This window comes from Urocampus carinirostris, chromosome 17, assembly GCF_059441175.1.
Source record: "Urocampus carinirostris isolate Australia breed hairy pipefish chromosome 17, RoL_Ucar_1.0, whole genome shotgun sequence".
NCBI classification, from domain to species: domain Eukaryota; kingdom Metazoa; phylum Chordata; class Actinopteri; order Syngnathiformes; family Syngnathidae; genus Urocampus; species Urocampus carinirostris.
The window spans coordinates 26,530,744-26,550,270 of NC_142365.1; the positions used below are offsets into that span (position 1 = coordinate 26,530,744).

A 19,527-nucleotide genomic window follows, 5' to 3' on the forward strand; every position below is an offset into this window, starting at 1 on the left:
TGACACTGAGCTAAGCCACCAAAGAAGGACTGGGACTATAAGGAACATGTAATTGAAGTATTAATTTCCTTCTACGGGGGATGAAAACTGCAAAAGTACTACACAATGTATTGAGACAATAAGTTGTACATAATCTTTACATCCGTCAGAATTATTACAAAAAAATAGTTGTTTTTACATCACATAAACACTTTTGGAAACTTCAGCATTGCCTTGTTAATTCTTCATTATGGATGAAGATGGATTGGACACGCAACCGTCCTGTTAGCCATTGTTTGAGTCTGTTTGTCAAGCTAGCGGAGCAGGAAGTGACGCGAAAAACCCAGAAGAAATAATTTTTTGCTTGAATCCCAAATAAACACAAAATATTTTTGTAGCACAGTTCATAAAAAACTTACACCCGTTTTTAGCCTCGTGTTTTGTTTTAAACAAAGTAACTTAATATAAAAAAAAACCTAGCTGCTGTAAGGGCAAAACAATCCCCGGCTGGCCTCGGAGGCCACTACAAATAAACCTCGCAAGCAGGCAACACACAAATGATCAAATGTAGTACCTTAAAAAAGGGAGAGATAATTTAGCCAATACTCTTAATTTCAGTTTTTATTTGTAAATGAATATATTTGTTTTGTATATTTTGATAGTTTTAAAAAAAAGATTGATATTCCGTAGTCCCTTTATAGACAAATAGAAAATGAAACACAACTTGTGCAGGTAAACGCAAATGAGAAAAAATGGATTGGCTTGTGGCAGCACGGCGGCGCAGCGGTTAGCGCGTGTGCGGCACAGTTTTCAGGTCATGAGATCAAACCTCCTGTGTGGAGTTTGCATGTTCTCCCTGTGATGCGTGGGTTTCCTCCGGGCACTCCGGTCTCCTCCCACATTCCACAAACATGCATGTCAGGTCAATTGGCCGGCCCAAATTGTCCCTCGGCTTGAATGAGCGAGTGAGTTGTCTGTCTCTGTGTGCCCTGCAACTGGCTGGCAACCAGTTCAGGGTGACTGCCCACTGCCCGAAGATAGCTGGTATGGGCTCCAGCACCCCCGCGACCCTACTGAGGATAAGAGGTGCAGATAATGGATGGATGGATGGATGGATGGATGGATGGATTGATTGGCTTGTTATTTATTCCCCTCATGTATCGCGGAGATATCGGATTTAAGACTCGCTGACGGCATATGTAAACAATTAGATAAATGAATCTTTTTTTTTTCACTCTGACCCGGCCCCTGTGAAAATAGTTTCAAACCAATGCGGCTTGCGACTCAAAAAGTTTGACGACCCCTGCCTTACATATTATCAAAATTATTTGGGACTTTTTTGTGCCAGAAATTGGTATTGGCCCCACAGTCCACACATCACAATGAACATACAAAACCATAACACCTGTCAAGCCCCCTTTCTCATCTTGCCCGACCCTCCATACCTTATCTTGTCTCTGTGGTAACCAAAGAGGTTTAGTCAGGTGTGTGACCACGCGGATTCACTCACTCGAAAGCCAAAAGCCCGCCACCATTAGCGACAAAGTGTGATCAAACACTGGCCGACCGCCCCGACCCCCATTTACGCAACACGGTGGGCGATAATGTCACCGTTTCTGCGCCGACGCACCCGGGCTCACCTTTAAAGCCCTCCTCGTCCACAATGATGGTGTAGTCTTCGGGCGTTTCTGTAAGGCTGAAGAACTTGCATCTGCAACACAAGCAAACACAGGACCATTTACGACAGATTAGATCTGTTTGCATTTATACTCATCAGGTCTATTAACTTTTGCACTGGTAGACCATGTTTACATACACAACCATTCAAAAGTTTTTTGCGGAAAAGCAATCATTGAATATAGTATTTAACTAATACATTGTTCGCGACGTAAATGACTATTTTAGATGCAATTATCTGTTTTTCAATGCCGTTTCCACATATGTATAGAGGCCAATTTGCAGCAACCAGCACTCCAGTGTTCTAATAGTTGGCTAATTAAGTTAGGGGTGTTAGAGGTTAATGGGTGATTGAAAACCCTTAAAACAGTTTGGCTGGTTATAGAAGTTGACCTTCCTTTGGGGTAATTAGGTATCTGGAGCATCACAGTTGTGGGTGTGATTCAACTTTTAGAATCACCAGAAAAAGATAACTTTCATGTGAAACTTGAGTCTATTCTTGTTCTAAGAAATGAAAGCTATTCAATGCAATAAATTGACACAAAACTGAAGATATCTTACTATAGTGTGTACTACTCCCTTCCATTGTTGATAATTAGGCAGTTATAAATAACGCCGTTACTTAGCGGCAGTATTTTTCCACTAAAGAGGTATTTAGTTAAGTTTTTCGGCCATTACAATGCCGTTACCAATGGTCAAAAGCCAACAGTGGCGTGTCCCCGCGCACCTGATGCCATTTTCAGAAGCGCAGTTGTCCGCTCTCCTCAGAGTTATTTTTTTAGATCATGTCACCATTTAAAATAGTGACAACCATATAGTAATATAGCAATTACTAAGATAGGATTTACGAATGCGCCGAAGGAAAAGGCAAATGAGGGCTGATTTGCGAAAAATTTGAGCACCCCGACTCGGGTCATTTCCTAAACTGTTGGAAGTGAACGAAGGAAGATTGCTCCCCACCAATCGACAGCCAACAAAGCAGAAATGTTGAAGGCTGATTCCTATTTATCTGTCGGTATTCGTGTGTTTTGGAGTAAATATTTTAAACGGTTGGATTCTATGGATTGTCCTTGATGTAACGAAACCATCGTCACGGACATTCAAAGAAGTTGAAGACGGCCAGGGGACGTCCTGGTGAGTTGTGTCAGCTGTATAGTTTTAGTGTATCTTGTTTCAGACTGATCGTGATGTTTCTCTGATGAGTATATTTTGAAATGGTCATCATATCTCGAATCCCAAGAGTTTAAGGTTTCCAATGATTTATGGCATGACTTATTCAGTGAGTGGGGAAATCGTGAAGACAGATATTTGTCTATCAAAAATCTGGTGGCCCAGGTACAGTATGTTGTTAAAACTCTTTTTTGTGTACCGTCTTCTTTTGTAAATATCTCATGTTTCAATGTGGGCACATGCGACTAACAATCAAGTGCGGCTTATGTATGTACAAAGTGTTTTTTCCTTTAAAAATTACTGGGTGCAGCTTATAATTAAGTGCGCCTAAATAGTCCAAATTTTACGGTATATTTTCTGTGTTTTTCAGTGTTAATGAGTTAGTATAAAAATTTAGAGTTTATTCTTTTTTTTTTCTCGTGCATCTCTCTGTTTCCCTTTATTATTGTTTTTCTTATGTTTTTTTTAAAATTTCAATTTTTGTCTTTTCTTTATTTCTCCCTCTTTACAAGTTATTCTGACCATAATGTTACATAACAATTGGTAATTTAGAGAACAAAGCAACAAAGACAACCTAAGTAGCTATTTGGGACCCGAGAGAGTCGGCTCCATTTAGTAAGCCCAGCCGAAAAAAAAGGTTATCTAAAAATAATCGGAATTCCTATCTCTTCAAGTTAACTTTGGTCAAAACGTCACTACAGGGTTTGGGATTTGCTCAGAGAATTTTCAATTTTTTGACATACAACTTGTTTTTAAAGTAAAGGAAATAGTTAACTTCCCTGGTAACTCAGTAATTCAGTTACTACCTCAGTTACTTTTTGGAAGAAATAGTGAGTAACTATAACCAATTACTTTCAAAGTGACATGCCCAACTCTACTCCCTTCAGGAGAGGATTCACTGTATTACGATACAAAAAAAAAAAATAGTTGGCGGATTTTGTCTTCCAAATAATGGTAAGTTATTCATAAATTTCAAAAAACAGGCCAACTGCTGTGTATTTTTCTGAACTGTGTGAAATCAATCCAACATGTGATACAAATTCGATTACGAGGTGACTGCCCTTGCTGTAATCAGCAATAATCACAAAATGCACTGGGAGTATTTTAGTGTAGAACCGCCACTCACAGCAGGACACTGACCCACAACACACCTCCAAATCATGCAAGCATATTGAGGGAATAAGCAGGCAGGTGGTATGCTGTCTAATGGAGTGGCCATCGCGGTCACCAGATCACAAGCCCATTGAGCTGTTGTGGTAGCAGCACGACGGTATGGAACATTGAAGTTGCTGGAAATTGAGCATTCTTTCACGAAACCAAAGTTTGGAGGATAAGATTAATTCCATCCATTTTCTGAACCGCTCTTCCTCAGTAGGGTCACAGGGGGTGCTGGAGCCCATCTCAGCTATTTCCGGGCAGTGGGCAGGGGACACCCTTGACTAGTTGCCAGCCAGTCGCAGGGCACACTGAGACAGACAACTCACTCGCTCATTCACAACGAAGGACAATTCGAAATGGCCAATTAACCTGACATGCATGCTTTTGGAATGTGAGTGGAAAACTGAGTGTCCGGAGGAAACCCACACAGGCACAGTGAGATAATGCAAACTCCACACAGGGAGGCTGCGGAAGGTGGAATTGAACCCAGAACCTCTGCACTGTGGGGCTGCGCGCTAACCACTCAGCTGCTAAGATTACGCTTTCAAATAAAATTCATTATTTCTAACCTCTTCAATGTCTGTACTACACTTTCTATTTATTTTGAATCTCACTTGAAGAATAAAAGAGTGACTTGGTGGACTGTGCAGCACTTGGGGACTTTTTTTGTGCTTAGACTATTCAAAGAAAACACAAAATTGACTGGGTGACCTCAAACTTTTGTAAATGGACTGCATTTGTATAACGCTCCACGATGTATTTCACACTTTACCCATTCACATACACACTCACATACCAATAACCAAAGGCAGCCATGCAGGGCGCCTACCTGCCTATTTGGGGCATTCAGGGTTCAGTTTCTTGCCCAAGGACACTTGGACATTTAACTCGGAGGAACAGGAAAACCAAGGCTGCGACCTCTTGATCCCAAGACGACCACTCTACCGCTCCCTCATCCAAAGACTGACAGTGCGTTGAGATAGATCGCTATTGAACCACTAAAACAATGTTTTCAAACCTTTTTGGAGCAAAGGCAAACTTTTTTTTAATGCAAAAATCTTGAGGAATCAACAATATTTGAAAATCTGTTTCAAGCACCAGAATCGTATTATTTTTAAGAGCTAAGGGACATTGTGTAGTATTTAGCACCTCGAGGTGGTATTAAAACTTTATTCATGAAAAAAAACGAAGAGATTTTATTGGGCAAAAACAGGCATTTCTTTATTAGGACAAAGTTATTTGATATATTTTCCTGTACAACCGTTTGAGCAGATAATTAATATATAAGTAATCTCCTGACACCTACTCATATTGATTAATCTTACAGCTACTCGTCTAATCACTGGAAGAAAGCAAAGATACGAAACAATGGCACGCTTTTTTGAAAAGATAAAACTGCCATTCCCTGTAGAACACTTGACAAGGTTGCAAATCACTGCACGAAAAAATATACAGTGGGACCTCGCTACTTCGAGGTTCGACGTTCGCGGGTTCAGAGCTTTGCGGGTCTAAAAAAAAATAATAATAAAATAAAATAATTTTAAAAAAAATAATTTAAGCAATTTTGAAGGGGCGTCGCTACTTCGTGGTTCCACGTTCGCGGGTTCAGAGCTTTGCAGGTCTAAAAAAAAAATAATAATAAAATATATATTTTTTTTAAATAATAATAATTTGTTTTTTTTTAGCATTTTGGAAGGGGCGTCACTACTTCGCGGATATTCCCTTTTCGCGGGTGGGTTAGGTCCCTATTAACCGCGATAACCGAGGGATTACTGTACTATTGTTGTGTGAGCGGATTAATTCTTTACCAGCACATACTGTAAATTAAGGTGCATATGCGAGTACATTTCTTCAGATTCAGATTCAGATTCAGATCTACTTTATTGTCATTCTAGTACACGTGTATACAGAACGAAATGTCGATGCATCTGACCCCCACAGTTTCCTTGAATGTACAGATATAAATAATGTTGTATTGTATTTTGGCTACGTATAGTATTTTACCATAGTGCCGATAGTGCAAGAAGAGTAGCTAACCAGATGTGCAAAATGGGCAGTCAGGTTAACAAGTCAGGTACACAGTAACATTAACACTGTAACAATAACGCTGTAATTACAATAGTGCAGAGAGCAATGTGCAAGGAGTGGCAAGCTATAAAAAAAAAAAACTGCCAGTAGTGCAAAAAGTCAGATTAGCAGCCGTTTAGATTTAAGTTAACTATATGTTAGATTGACCATTTAACAGTCTAATGGCCAGGGGGACTAGACTATTGCGGAGCCTGGTGGTCCTGCACCGCACACTGCAGTACCTCTTCCCAGAGGCTAGCAGAGTGAACAGTCCATGATGGGGGTGAGAGGGGTCCCCGGTAATGTTTTTAGCATGGGATAGGCAGTGCTTCTGGCCAATGTCCTGAATGGAGGGAAGTGTAGTCCCGATTATTTTCTCTGCTGTCCTCGTTACCCTCCTCACACTACCCCAGTCGGTAGCGCTGCAGCCTCCACACCACACAGAGATACAGCTGGTCAGGATACTCTCTATGGTGCCCCGGTAGAATGTAATGAGGGAGGGTGGGGGCAGGTGGGCTCTCCTCATCCTCCGCAGGAAGTACAGGCGCTGCTGTGCCCTCTTAACCAGTGATGCAGTGTTCACGGACCAGGTGAGTTTGTTTGTAATGTGCACCCCTAGGAACTTGATACTGCTGACAACCTCCACAGCCTTGTTGTTGATGCAAAGTGGGGCATGGTTGGGCTGGTTTTTCCTAAAGTCGACAATGATCTCTTTAGTTTTGTCGACATTCAGGACCAGGCTGTTGTCCCTGCACCAGCCCACCTCAACTGCTCCACCTCCTCTCTGTAGGCCAGGTCGTTGTCATCCCTGATGAGGCCCACCACTGTTGTGTCGTCAGCATACTTCACGATGTGGTTTGTGGCGGACCTAGGGACGCAGTCGTGTGTCATCAAGGTGAACAGCAAGGGGCTTAGGACGCAGCCTTGGGGGGAGCCCGTGCTGAGGTAGATGACATCTGAACTGTTCTGACCTATCCGCACTGATTGGGGTCTGTCACAGAGGAAGTCCAGCAGCCAGTTCCGCAGGGGGGTGTTGAAACCCAGGAGTCTCATTTTGTCTATCAGATGTTGTGGGATGATGGTGTTGAATGCTGAACTGAAGTCCAGGAACAGCATCCGCACATGGGTGTTCTTCTCCTCTAGATGTGTCAGGCTCAGGTGAAGCGCAGAGGCGATGGCATCCCTGGTGGAGCGGTTTGTCCTGTAGGCAAACTGAAAGGGGTCGAATGAGGAGGGGAGACTGGAGGTGATGTGCTCTTTAACCAGTCTCTCAAAGCACTTCATTATGATAGGAGTCAGTGCAACGGGCCGGTAATCGTTGAGTGATAAGATCTGGGGTTTCTTTGGCACTGGGATGATGTTGGCAAATTTGAAGCATGATGGTACTTTGGCTTGGTCTAGCGAGGTGTTGAAAATGTCTGTTAGTACACAAGCCAGCTGATCGGCGCACTCCCTAAGTACCCGCCCCGGAATGTTGTCCGGGCCTGGAGCCTTCCTTGTGTTGACCCTTCTCAGGGTCTTCCTCACGTCAGATGAGTCCAGGTGGAGTGCTCTTTCGTCCTGATTTGGAACCGCTTTCGCTGCAGGGGTGCCGTTTTGTGCCTCGAACCTTCCAAAGAATTTGTTGAGGTCATTCAGAAAGTCCATGCTAGTGTTCTGCACTGGGGCGGTGGTTGGCTTGTAACTGGTGATGGCCTGAATGCCTTTCCACATATCCCTGGTGTTGGTTGTGCTGAGGAAACGTTCCTGGAATTTTTGACTGTGCGTTCGCTTTGCTAGTCTGATAGCCCGGTTCAGGTTAGCCCTCGCTGATAACAGCGCCTCCTTGTCACCAGATCTAAAGGCAAGGTTCCGTACTTTTAGTTGTTTTCGTATTTCAGCAGTCATCCAGGGCTTCTGATTGGCACGGGTGCATATAGTTTTGTTATTGCTGACGTCTTCTGCGCATTTACTGATGTAGGCTGACACAGAAATGGCGTACTCATCTATATTTATTTTGTTGTTGTAAGTGGCAGCCGATTTAAACATGTCCCAATCAGTGCAATCAAAGCAGTCCTGTAGTGCCTCCATTGCCCCCTCAGACCACACCCTCACCTGCTTCACTGTAGGTTTTTCTCTGGTCAGCAGGGGCTTGTATGCTGGAATTAGCATAACAGAAAGGTGATCTGATGAGCCAAGGTGGGGGCGGGGGGCTGCTTTATATGCACCTTTGATGTTTGTGTAGGCCAGGTCTAATGTGTTCCTACCTCTTGTAGCAAAGTTTACATGCTGATGGAAATGCGGGAGAACTGTTTTCATATTGGCCTGGTTAAAGTCCCCCGCCGCAATAAAAATGCACTCGGAGTAAGCATGCTGCAGTTCACTCACAGTTCGGTAGAGAACGTCCATTGCCTCCTTCGTATTAGCGCTGGGGGGCACGTACACGGCAGTAATGATGGTCGCGCTAAACTCCCTCGGTAGGTAGAAGGGTCTGCAGATCACCGTCAAAAGTTCAATGTCTCGTGAGCAGTGTTTCGAGATTATCTTCGCATTTTTACACCAGTTGTTGTTGGTATAAATGCATAGACCGCCCCCCTTGCTTTTGCCGGTGAGCTCGCCGCTTCTATCAGCGCAGAAAGCAGTTAGCCCCACAATGCTAACAGCGTCATTCGGGATAGATGAGTTTAGCCATGTCTCCGTCAGAATTAAAGCACAACAGTTCGTCAATTCGCGGTTCGATGTAAATTCCACTTGTAAATTTCTTACACTAGTAGCAATGTTAACATATTTTCTCCCAATCCTAGGCATCTGATTTATGATCCATAGACCACTAGACTTATTACACTATTTGTTGCTACACCATTCTACACTAGAAAGCTTAAGTCTCACTTAAATAAATTATTTTTTTGCCCTGGATATACATCTGAGCATTTATTCAATACCCTCGGTTGATACTAGTATGCCCTTTGCCCTCACTAGTAAGACAATACAGCCGACTAAACAAATGACTAGGGTGAAAAAGTACAATTTTTAGACTACAATATTTTATTTCTGCACACAAAATGGACACCTTAATGTTACTAGTGTGGCAAGACTGAAAACAAGCTGCTACTAATACAATGTGCTCAGTTTAGGCAAGTGCTTTATTAGCCCAGCGGACCAACGTGATTTTGTCAAAAGGTTTCCTTTATCATTTGTTTCGTAATTCCAAAACATTTACCTTTTTTCCTATAGAAGTACAGCAACTTAAGGAGTACTTGTGCAACTATGGAATTAAAAAAGAGAAGTAATTCTCCTACAATCACAAAGTATTCAAAAAAAGTGGAGTATGGGGAGTAGATCAGTCAAATTTACCTTTAGTCAACATGAACTCTTTTTAATCCAACTGCGAGCTAACTAGTAAATGCCTATTTCAGGACAACAGATTGTGGCCTACTTATTACAGGTTTGAGCAGAACAACCAAATATTAAAAATCATATTTCTGAATGATAAAAAAAATCTAAAGATTCTTTTTTTAATTTAAGTAGAAAGTGGTTCTTAGACAAAGTTAAACCACACACCAACCTTGGTGTTACTGCAAATTTCCAGCACATAAAACTAATGCACCATAAATAACTAAAGAATGATCCAAATAGTCAATACAAAAATCAGTATTGCGTGTTTTTTTCCCCCCCTTCGTTTTCACTTAAAAAAAATGCGTATTTTGTAGTTTGCTGTAAATTAGCATGGTAAACAACTGAAGAGTTGCCGTGTGTGGTGGCACTGCTTAAGGCTTTCTAGCTGTGTTTAGCATTGAGGACACTGCACGTTTAATCCTCTAGCAGTTGCATCTTGAATATTAATTAGTCATACATTAAAAATATACAGTCTTGTCCGCGCTATCACTTTATGAGGCAACTTCTTTAAATAATACAGGTAACGTTTTTTTCCCTCAAGGGCTGCAACTGACGATTATTTTCATCATCATTGAATTGGTCGTTTATTTTTTTCAATTAATCGATGAATCGAATTTATTAAATACATTTTCAATTCCCACTTCTTTATTCAAATATTGAAGTTTTGGAGGGATAGAAAAATAGTGCACAAAATAACAAAATAGGCTGTAATGTAAAACAATAAGAAAAACAATCCAAGTGTTTGTCAATAGGTTAACAATAAACAAATATACGTTCGAATATAATATGAGGTTTTTGAGTTTTTCCTTGCCCTCATGTAGGTTTTAGATCAGGGGATGGTGTAATAACATTCTGTGGTTTGCAATAATCTGAGGTCTGTGCAGCCCTTTAAGACTCTTTGTGATTAAGGGCAATACAAATAAACATGACTAAACAAATAAACATACACCTGCAAATATGCAAGATACTTTTTCCCAACTACCTTATCCAAAGACCATATTATATTGGGACTTATCATCCATTTGGTGTGCCGTTGGCGGTTATCTTCACTAGGGTCACGGGGGCACTGGAGCAAATGGCATATTTTATCTTTTTAAAGTTTTAACAAAATCACAGACCATTATAAAATGAACAAAAAGTCTGTCTGGAAAAACAATATTTATTTAACTCATTTTTTATTCAACTTAGAAAAAAATATCTTTTTAGCATTTTCATTTGACTCGCGGGGTCTCCTAAAAAGCCGTTAAAACAGCTACCTGTTGCTTCAACTTTTCACAGCGTTTGTTTCCAGTTAGCTTGTTGTAGTCAGCATATTTCGTCTGGCAGTGCCTCTTGATATTATATTATTCGAAAAAATGAGTCTGAAAAAAGTATCTATCTATTTTATGACAGAGGCCTTGGGCCAGTAAAATGTATTCACGGCCTGTAACTGGTCGTAACTATGGACATGCCCGTTTTAGTGGTTGACTGAGCCTATTTTAATTTAACTTCTAATAATTAAAACCCGGTTATAACATAGTAACAACATAGTAATAACATAAGTCGTCCTTTTGGAAATAGATATCAAACTGGATGCCCTTCGTGCCAAAAAGTAACTCTCAGCTTCAAAAAGGTTGGTGACCCCAGGTGTAAACTGGTTTTCGTTGTTTATCTGGCTCCTCCGAATAAATGACTGATGTTGTGGGCTTTGTAACAAGATTACAAAAAGGACCAATAGCTTCAACCCTGAAGCTAAAAATCAGATTTAGTCTTTTAGTTGGTGCAATTGTCTTTGCAAACTCTTCCTAATGGCATTCAGTTCTTGCTAACAAGCTAATTGGAACTCAGCATTAGTGGAATTCCCAGTGCATGTAAGGAACTTCACAAGCACTCTTTGAGTGTGACTTGTTGTTGTTGTTGCTGCTGCTGCTGAACTCTGAGTGACCGAAGAAAATTAATTGCATCAAAAGTCTGTGGGGTTGGGGGCCTACTAAGGCCTGAGAAGCATTTTGAGATCACTGCCACACATTTAGTATCACTTCAAGTACAGTATCTCATAAACATGAATGTTAATCTAAGAAATGTCAGATTTGCTGCATTTTATTCAAATAACAATCTCACTCTTAAACATACAAGTAACGCTAATGGCTAAAGTTAACAACTCGGTAGTTAAATGTTACAAGAGGGAGACAATTTAAAAAGCGGAAATAAATAATTGTATTCCCACGTTTAAACATGACTTGAGTCCAGTTTTTTTTTAAACAAAGACAATATTAAGATAATTCTATAAAGGGGGCAGCCTGTATTATTTTGAAGAAAAATGATGAGGTTTGGTCACACTCAATCTTTGTAGTTGGTATTCTTTCTTTTTCTATTTAGCACTCATTTTCATTGCACTACACGATACATCAACATCTAATGGTCAAATATTACGCAATACACACTGTCCCTTTGAAAAATAAATTGCCAAATCCAAAGACTAATATATTTTTCAAATCAATCAAAAAAAGTCAATCTTCCAAGAATTAAATAATTTGTGATTATTGTTAATTTTATTTGTTTTACTATTGTTAATCATGTTGTTATTATTACAAAGTAATTTCGTAGGCGTTACCTAACATGAGAAAATGTTTTGCAAAAACAAAACCTTAGCTAGTGTTAAATAAATAAAAGACACAAAACAATCGAAGCAACATTAAATGCCTTCAAATTTAAACTTAAAAGTTCAAACAATGGGGAACGGCATGTAATTTGCTGACAAATACATAGTTTTAAACTCCAAATAATAAAAGAAAAGAGTAAAAAAATACATCAAATATCAATAAAACTGTCACCTTGAATAACGGATAAATACACAACATGACATTTGAAATTAAATGTAATTGACTTACAGGGAATTATTGTCTCAAGCAACTAAAAACAATGCTGAAAAGCATAAGAAACAACACAAACTATGGAGACCCAAAGTAACCATACCATGCCATATTTAATCTCATTATTTTGACCAGCATTTCACATGTTTTTTTTTTCTTCCTGAATCCCGTAGCAGCAAGATGGCAGACAATTATAGCAGCTCGCTCAAGGCGAGCCGAATGTTATGTAAAATAAATACCAGTTTGTTGACCAACGATTATTTAAGAGAAATGCACGTTTATATGAAATTGTGTATTTTTGCATATTGATATATATATTAGTACATATTATATTATTTCATACACATACAATTTTAAATAAATGAAGTTTTTTTTAACAACAAGGAGCCGCTATACAAATTAACAATGTCCCATTAAGGCTGGTTGACAATAAGTCAGGCATGATTTAATACAGCCCGCCATGAATTTCAGAATATGTCAAAAATATGTGTCTCTAGGTCATTTCTATTAAAAGTTAAGATTTATAATAATTGCAAACCAAATAATCTCTCCGGCCATTAGAGGGAAATGTTGAGTTTGTATAGTGTGGTGAGTTGGTTCATGTGTAAAACTGCATTCACTCAACTATTTATAATGAAGCAGTTACAACAAAATATTTTTCCCCATTGTTTGTGAATAAATGTGTTGCGTTTAGAAAATATCCCTTGACCTGCGTGATTAAAATACATAGGGTGGATAAAAAAATGTAAGCTGAATGATAAAACCATAACACTGATAAACAAGGCTAAAAATTTGGAGTTGATATTCTTTTACTGATCTGGCCAGTATTCGAATACATACATTTGGCTTACAGCCTAATAGTTTACCAATCAGTTTTGATCTTGTGAATAGGAAAGTGTGAAGAACATTGTAAAGCACTTTGGGAGATCCTCAGTGACTTGAAAAGTGCTGTATAAATGCAGGGCATCTATAGCTGTAAAAAAAACACTAAATAATCAATTTGTTTGTGGGGGAAACTTATATTTATGTATAAATACTGTATTTTAAACTTAAAACAAGAACTGGAAAGCTTTATCAGAGTAAAAATATAGGTATCTATATTTAAGTACTGTACATCATTTCAACATTTCCTGCCCAGTAAACGAAGGTTGCAGAAATTATATCTTCCAACATGGAAATAAGAGACTAGTTGTTGTGAGTGAATCATTTGTCAGCAAATAGTTGTTTTGGAAAAGATTTGGCAAGCTCACATGGTGCAGTTAAGAGGAACTTAACCTGTTTAAGGCTCACATTAATCACACACAATGACGACAAAAACAAGCGAGCCAGCCCCCCACCCTTCACCTCGCACGACGAGGTTCTCTTCACCGAGCTCAGTCGCCGGCCCGTGAACGCCACGCACCAGTAAAAGGAACAATTTGGACGCTATAATAGCAGAGTATTGACAGGACCGCGTTTAACAAAAAACAAACAAACAAAGAAAAATAATACATATCAGAAAAACACAACAGGCTGGCGCCAATCCAGCTATGAAGGCCCCGGAAAAGCGGAGCTCAAACAAACAAACAAACGCATAACACATTTAAATAGCATTATGTTGCGTTCAATGTACCTCAGGTAAGTAGCAGCACTCGATAAAAAATAAGCAACGTTTAAATCTTGTCTCAACAGTGGCGAGCCGGTTTCTCAGCAAGATGGAGGAGAAATGCACGTACCTGGTTTTGGAGGCCAGGAAAGCGAGTTTTATTAATCCGTGAGTGCAAATCTGGATGCCTTCTTTCTCTATACACGCCACTTTCAAGCTGTGCTCTAAAATGTGAAGCTCCATCTTTTACGTCTTCTCATTGGAAAAAACAGCTTAGAAAAATCAAAAAAACACCCCCCCCTTAAAAAAAACTCTCAAAAGCTACGTACAAGCAAATAGCATGGATGATAATAAATACATGGGCGCCTTAAGTCGTCTTAAATGGAAAAAGAGGAAAAGAGGAGGAGAGAGGGAGAGAAAGAGAAGCAGAAGGGAGGAAGAAGGCAAGAGGTAAAAAAAAGAGAGAGGAAAAAAACGGACCTGCTTCAAGGTGGCGACGGAAACGCTCGCACTTCCGGTGGGAGGATTTAGAAAATAAAATCATTTGGTCTCGGATAAACTGAGCTCCTCAGGGTAACGATAAAATAAAATAATGTAACATTAAATAAAATAAGTTGGACTGGGCGCCACACATAAACGTATTATAAAATTGTAGTCACACTTAATTCTATAATTGCTGATTCAATTTTGTTCATGTGTTATTGAAGAGATTTTGGAAATATTTGTTTTTTGGTGTGCTTTAATGTTTTATTTTTTTTATACATAAACGTATTATAAAATTGTAGTCACACTTAATTCTATAATTGCTGATTCAATTTTGTTCATGTGTTATTGAAGAGATTTTGGAAATATTTGTTTTTTGGTGTGCTTTAATGTTTTATTTTTTTAATACATAATCCAAATTTATTTTTTAGTGAAATATTTAATATATTTTAGTGTAATTAATTTGTTATTCAGAAAACTGTAACCATTGTTACAAATGAAAGTCAAGTCATGTTTATTTGTATAGCCCTTAATCACAAGGTGTCTCAAAGTGTATTTTATCCATACGTTTAATCAAATTAACTGACTAAAATGTATTTGTATCCTTTCAACTATTTTAATAAAAACATTGCAAGTTGTATCAAATGGTGTTTGCTTATAATCCTTCCTACCATTTATATATACAACATAAAAACATTTTAATATATTTTACCAATAATTGTTACTAGATCAAGTTATTCAATAAATGAAATAGAAAAGATTTAGGTTATATTTTTAATTAAATTTATATACTCTATTAAAAAACACATTTAAAAATAAAATAAAATATGAAATAGACAGGCCAGCACGGCGGCGCAGTGGTTAGCGCTTGTGCAGCACAGTTCATGTCATGGGAACCTGTCGTGGGTTCAAATCCAGCTCCAGACTTCCTGTGCGGAGTTTGTATGTTCTCCCCGTGCTTGCGTGGGTTTCCTCCGGGCACTTCGGTTTCCTCCCACATTCCAAAGACATGCATTTCAGGTGGATTGGCCAGTCCAAATTGTCCCTAGGTGTGAATGAGCGCGTGAGTAGTCTGTCCCTGTGTGCCCTGCGATTGGCTGGCAACCAGTTCAGGGTTGCCCGACGATTGCTGGGATGGGTTTCAGCACCCCCGCGACCCTACTGAGGATAAGCGGTGCAGCTAATGAGATGAGATGAGATGAAATAGACATATGCAATTCGTACTATGTATTTGTTCTTATTTAACCATATTTTACTGACAAACTATTTAATTTGTATTCAATGTATTAACAGTAATTCAAATATTTGTAATTGAACATAAAACTGATCAAAAATCCATGGCAATTTAAACCGACCATCGCATTGAAAGAAATATTGAATACTGACTATACTTATTGAAACTAAAAGTAAGCTTAAGGGTTGCAAAATTGATTTTATTGCATGTTAAGAACTAGTATGTTCATATTTTATTTTTTGTACTGTATATGCTCACTTTTAACAGTAATGCGTACCAGAACTCTCAGCGATATGTGAAAATCTGTGAAATAACCCTGTGCCTCCATATATAATATGCCTCCTGCCAGGCCTCATTGGCAGCAATAGTGAACCAGGCATAAGGATCGCTACTGCACAAGTGCTGTTCATTTCAGACAGAAAAAATGGAAAAAACGCTACCACACTTGACACAAATTTGATCTCTGAGTCCGTGCTCTCAGAAATAGTCAACTGGGGATAATGGACAGCAGCCAAATTTGTGCTGTTCATTTTAGGGTGGACAAAACCAAAATAATGCGCAATATGCTGGCCCCTGCTCTTAGCAATTATCAACCACGTATAATGGGTTGCTGCCAGTTTGGCGCTTGGGTTCAGTTAAGGATGAAAGAACGAGATAAAAATTACTGCCACCCAGGACACAAATTTGGTGTCTTGGGTGCTCTCAGCAATAGTCGACTGGCGATAATGGATTGCAGCCAAAACAGTGCAGTTCTTATTAGGTGAGCCACAATGCCACGGTTCAGGGGCTCGAGCGGAAAAAAAAAGGATTCAATGGCCCTTTCCTCTGAGTAATTGTCAACCGGAGTTACAAGCTTGCATTTCATTTTAGGCGGGCCATAATGGCACACCTCCGGACAAAAGAGCCTTCTGCTGGTCCCTGCTTGCACTAATATAGGATTGGGGATAATAAATCTCAGCCACACGAGTGTAGTTCTTTTAGGTGGAAATATGGTTCACAGATTCTTTAACCGCCTTGGTCGTCGGGGCACCGTTTCCTGTGGTGTGTCTTGGGCAAGTACAGACTGACGGCACCCATTCCTCTTAAGGCCGTCTTTTTGGGTAGGGGTTTTCTCCCCCACATGAAACAGATAGGAGTGGTTTCCATGCTTAGCAGTATCAGGAGAAGCCTCCTGAATTGACTTAGATATGGCAATTTCATCATCTGGTCGCCTTTTTTATTTAGGCAAAAGTACAATAAAAAAAGCCACCAGGCCCGGCAAAAGTGCACTCTGCCAGTTCCCGCTCGCAGCAAAATACAACCGGGAATAATGGATTGTGGCCTCACAAATGTAGTTCACTTTCTGGCGAATAGAACGGAAAAACAGAGCTGCCCTGCCTCAAAAAAATACTCGCTTGCAGCAATCGGTGGTCAGGGATAAAGTTTCACAGAATATATTTCAATCTGCAATGCATTGAGGCTGCGAAATAGCGAGAAATACCATTATTAATAACTCTTTATTATTACAGGTATAGTAAGCAAAACAAACCCAAACATTGATATTGTTTTGAAGCCAGGCACGCCAAATTGGAAGTTGTTTCCTTTCTACTCCTGGCAGCTTGTCGCAGGTCCTGAAAAGCAGGGCAGCAGAGGCAGCTCTTTTCCTTGTTTCCTTGCTTGCTTTACTCCCTGCCTGGCTGGTGTTTGCTCTCGGACCGGAATAGTCAGCAGCTGCTCTCAAACAAACAACCTGTCAGTCAAACTGAAAGGGGCGGGGCTTTAGCCATCAACAGGGGCTGATTGGAAATGTTGTTTTTGCATATTTCTTGTCTGCCAGTAGTTTTGAGAATTTCAGATCTTTTTGGAGAACAGGTTCTTTAGGCTCGGCTCATTGAAAAGTGCAGGCTCTTTAGGCTCCCAAAGGCTCTTCAGATTGGTTGTGTTGCTTTAATCCAGGTATGTCCACCTGAGTTTGGCTTGGGGGCCGAATGCAGATTAAATGTCCTTAGGTGGGCCAGATCAGCAAAAAAAAAAATGCCAATGCCAAAAATTTAGCTTTGATTTTCAGTACTTTGCTTTATTATTCAGCCTTTATTTGTAGCCTACCCTACAAATTAAAATCACGAATTATAAGAAATCTTTTCCAAACACAACAACCTTTCTTTACAAACAATGGAAAAAATATTTTCATGTTTGGCATTGAACGTGATAACACATTGTTTACTTTAATTGTAGCTTTAATGCAGCTTTATACCTGAACAACCTCACTAAACTAAACAAACTCAGGTGGGAGCTTTGAATGTAAATATGCTTGCCTCAATTGTAATACTGCTTCGAATTAAATAAAAAAAGAAATACAAAATGAGAGTTTTAGCAGTGAGTGCGGAATAACATCTGATACATTTACCAGGCTGGGCCTAGTAAAGGCGAGAAAACGCTGCACAAAACGCTGCACAGTATTGTTTAACATAAAAACAGATACGTCTTATTTTTGATTAGTGCAAACAAATGTCGTGCCATCACACCCCCCCATCTCTCGTTGCACTCCTGCATTCTACGCGCCGCTGTTGGCTCCTGAATCTTGGCATCTTTTTGCCTTTACAAGTGCATCAATATCAGGTGTCAAATCCTGAGTAGCAGCACAGTTAACAATGTCATTCAAGTCTTTATTCGTTAACCTTGAGCGCTGCTTTGTTTTAGTATTGTATTTCACAGACGTCACCTGTTCACGAAGACAAGTAGTCCCAAACATGGATAGAACCTTTGCTGGAAGTAGGCTCTTTTACATCTTTACTGCTCTTTAGTTGTGACAAGCGAGATTTGGTTTCTATTTTTTTTTTTTTTTTTTGTCAAAAATCAGAAGTTTTGATAGAAAAGAGCTAGAAAATGGGTTTTTTTATCATATACTTAGACATTTTCGCCAGGCCAGATTAAATCATCCTGTGTGTTTGACATGCCTGGTTTAATCTATATTCTATATATTACCAGTTAATTTGTAAAAAAATGTATATATATATATATATATATATATATATATATATATATATATATATATATATATATATATGAATTGGCCGTAAAAGAGGAGTGGAGGTGAATAGAAAAATAGATAAAATGAAATTAAATGAAAATGGAAAAAGATAGAAACAGGAAGTAAAAAGCTAGGAATAATTACACAAATGAAGAAAATATACAACAATAGACATAAAAAAGAGACAAAAAGGAAGGTGAAAATTACGGAAATAAAGAAAAAAGCAAGAAAAAAGAGGTAAAAGGTAGGAAAAACTAAAAAATATGACAAAAGTAAAAAAAAGGAAGTAAAACGCTTAGGGAAAAAAAAGAAAAGAAGGAAAAAGGGAGAAAAAAGAAGAAAATATGAAAAAAGAAAAAGAACAAAACAGCATGGGAAAAAATAAGAAAAAAATGACAAGTTCTTGTGGTCAGCTTTATCGGTATATTATCACTAACAAGCTAAATTTTCCGTGAAATGAATGAAAGTATTTTTTAAATCTATTATCTTAGTTATAGTTAGATTATTTCACTCTACAGTGAAGTTTTGAACAATTTAATCTTGGAACCTTTTTACACTAGACAACCCTAAAGTCAAGCAACTCAGAATCTCTGAAAAACACACAACAACAACAAAATGTTAATTAAAGATATTGACTTTTCTGTGCAACAACAAATAATCTATGAAATATAGAAATAAAATGTACAAAAAAAAAGCTAACCGTGAAACACATCATCTGAGAGAAACAAAGAAGATATAAAATCAAATGTTTATAGATTAACAAAAAAAATAAAATTAATCTTTCATATACTTAACAAGGGCTTCACTATGGCACGTCGGCCCCACAATGCAAGGTCCAGGGTTCAATTCCAGCGCATATAGTTTGCATGTTCTCTCATTGCATTGTACCACAAGGGGGTGACAAATCTCACATCTAAAAAAAACTCTTTCAACAGAA

The 19,527-nt window shown here is 38.9% G+C and overlaps 1 protein-coding gene across 1 annotated transcript in view; it reads right to left on the reverse strand.

The window, feature by feature from the left end:
* castor2 (cytosolic arginine sensor for mTORC1 subunit 2) overlaps positions 1–14,355 on the reverse strand; it is a 29,798-nt gene extending 15,443 nt beyond the window's left edge. The window contains exons 1-2 of the mRNA XM_088320514.1: positions 13,994–14,355; positions 1,620–1,690 (exon numbers count right to left, since the gene is read on the reverse strand). Of these exons, the coding sequence (XP_088176640.1) occupies positions 1,620–1,690; positions 13,994–14,106 (184 nt within the window). The 5' untranslated portion in view covers positions 14,107–14,355. The remainder of the gene's footprint in view (positions 1–1,619; positions 1,691–13,993) is intronic.
* Positions 14,356–19,527: the final 5,172 nt, after the last annotated feature.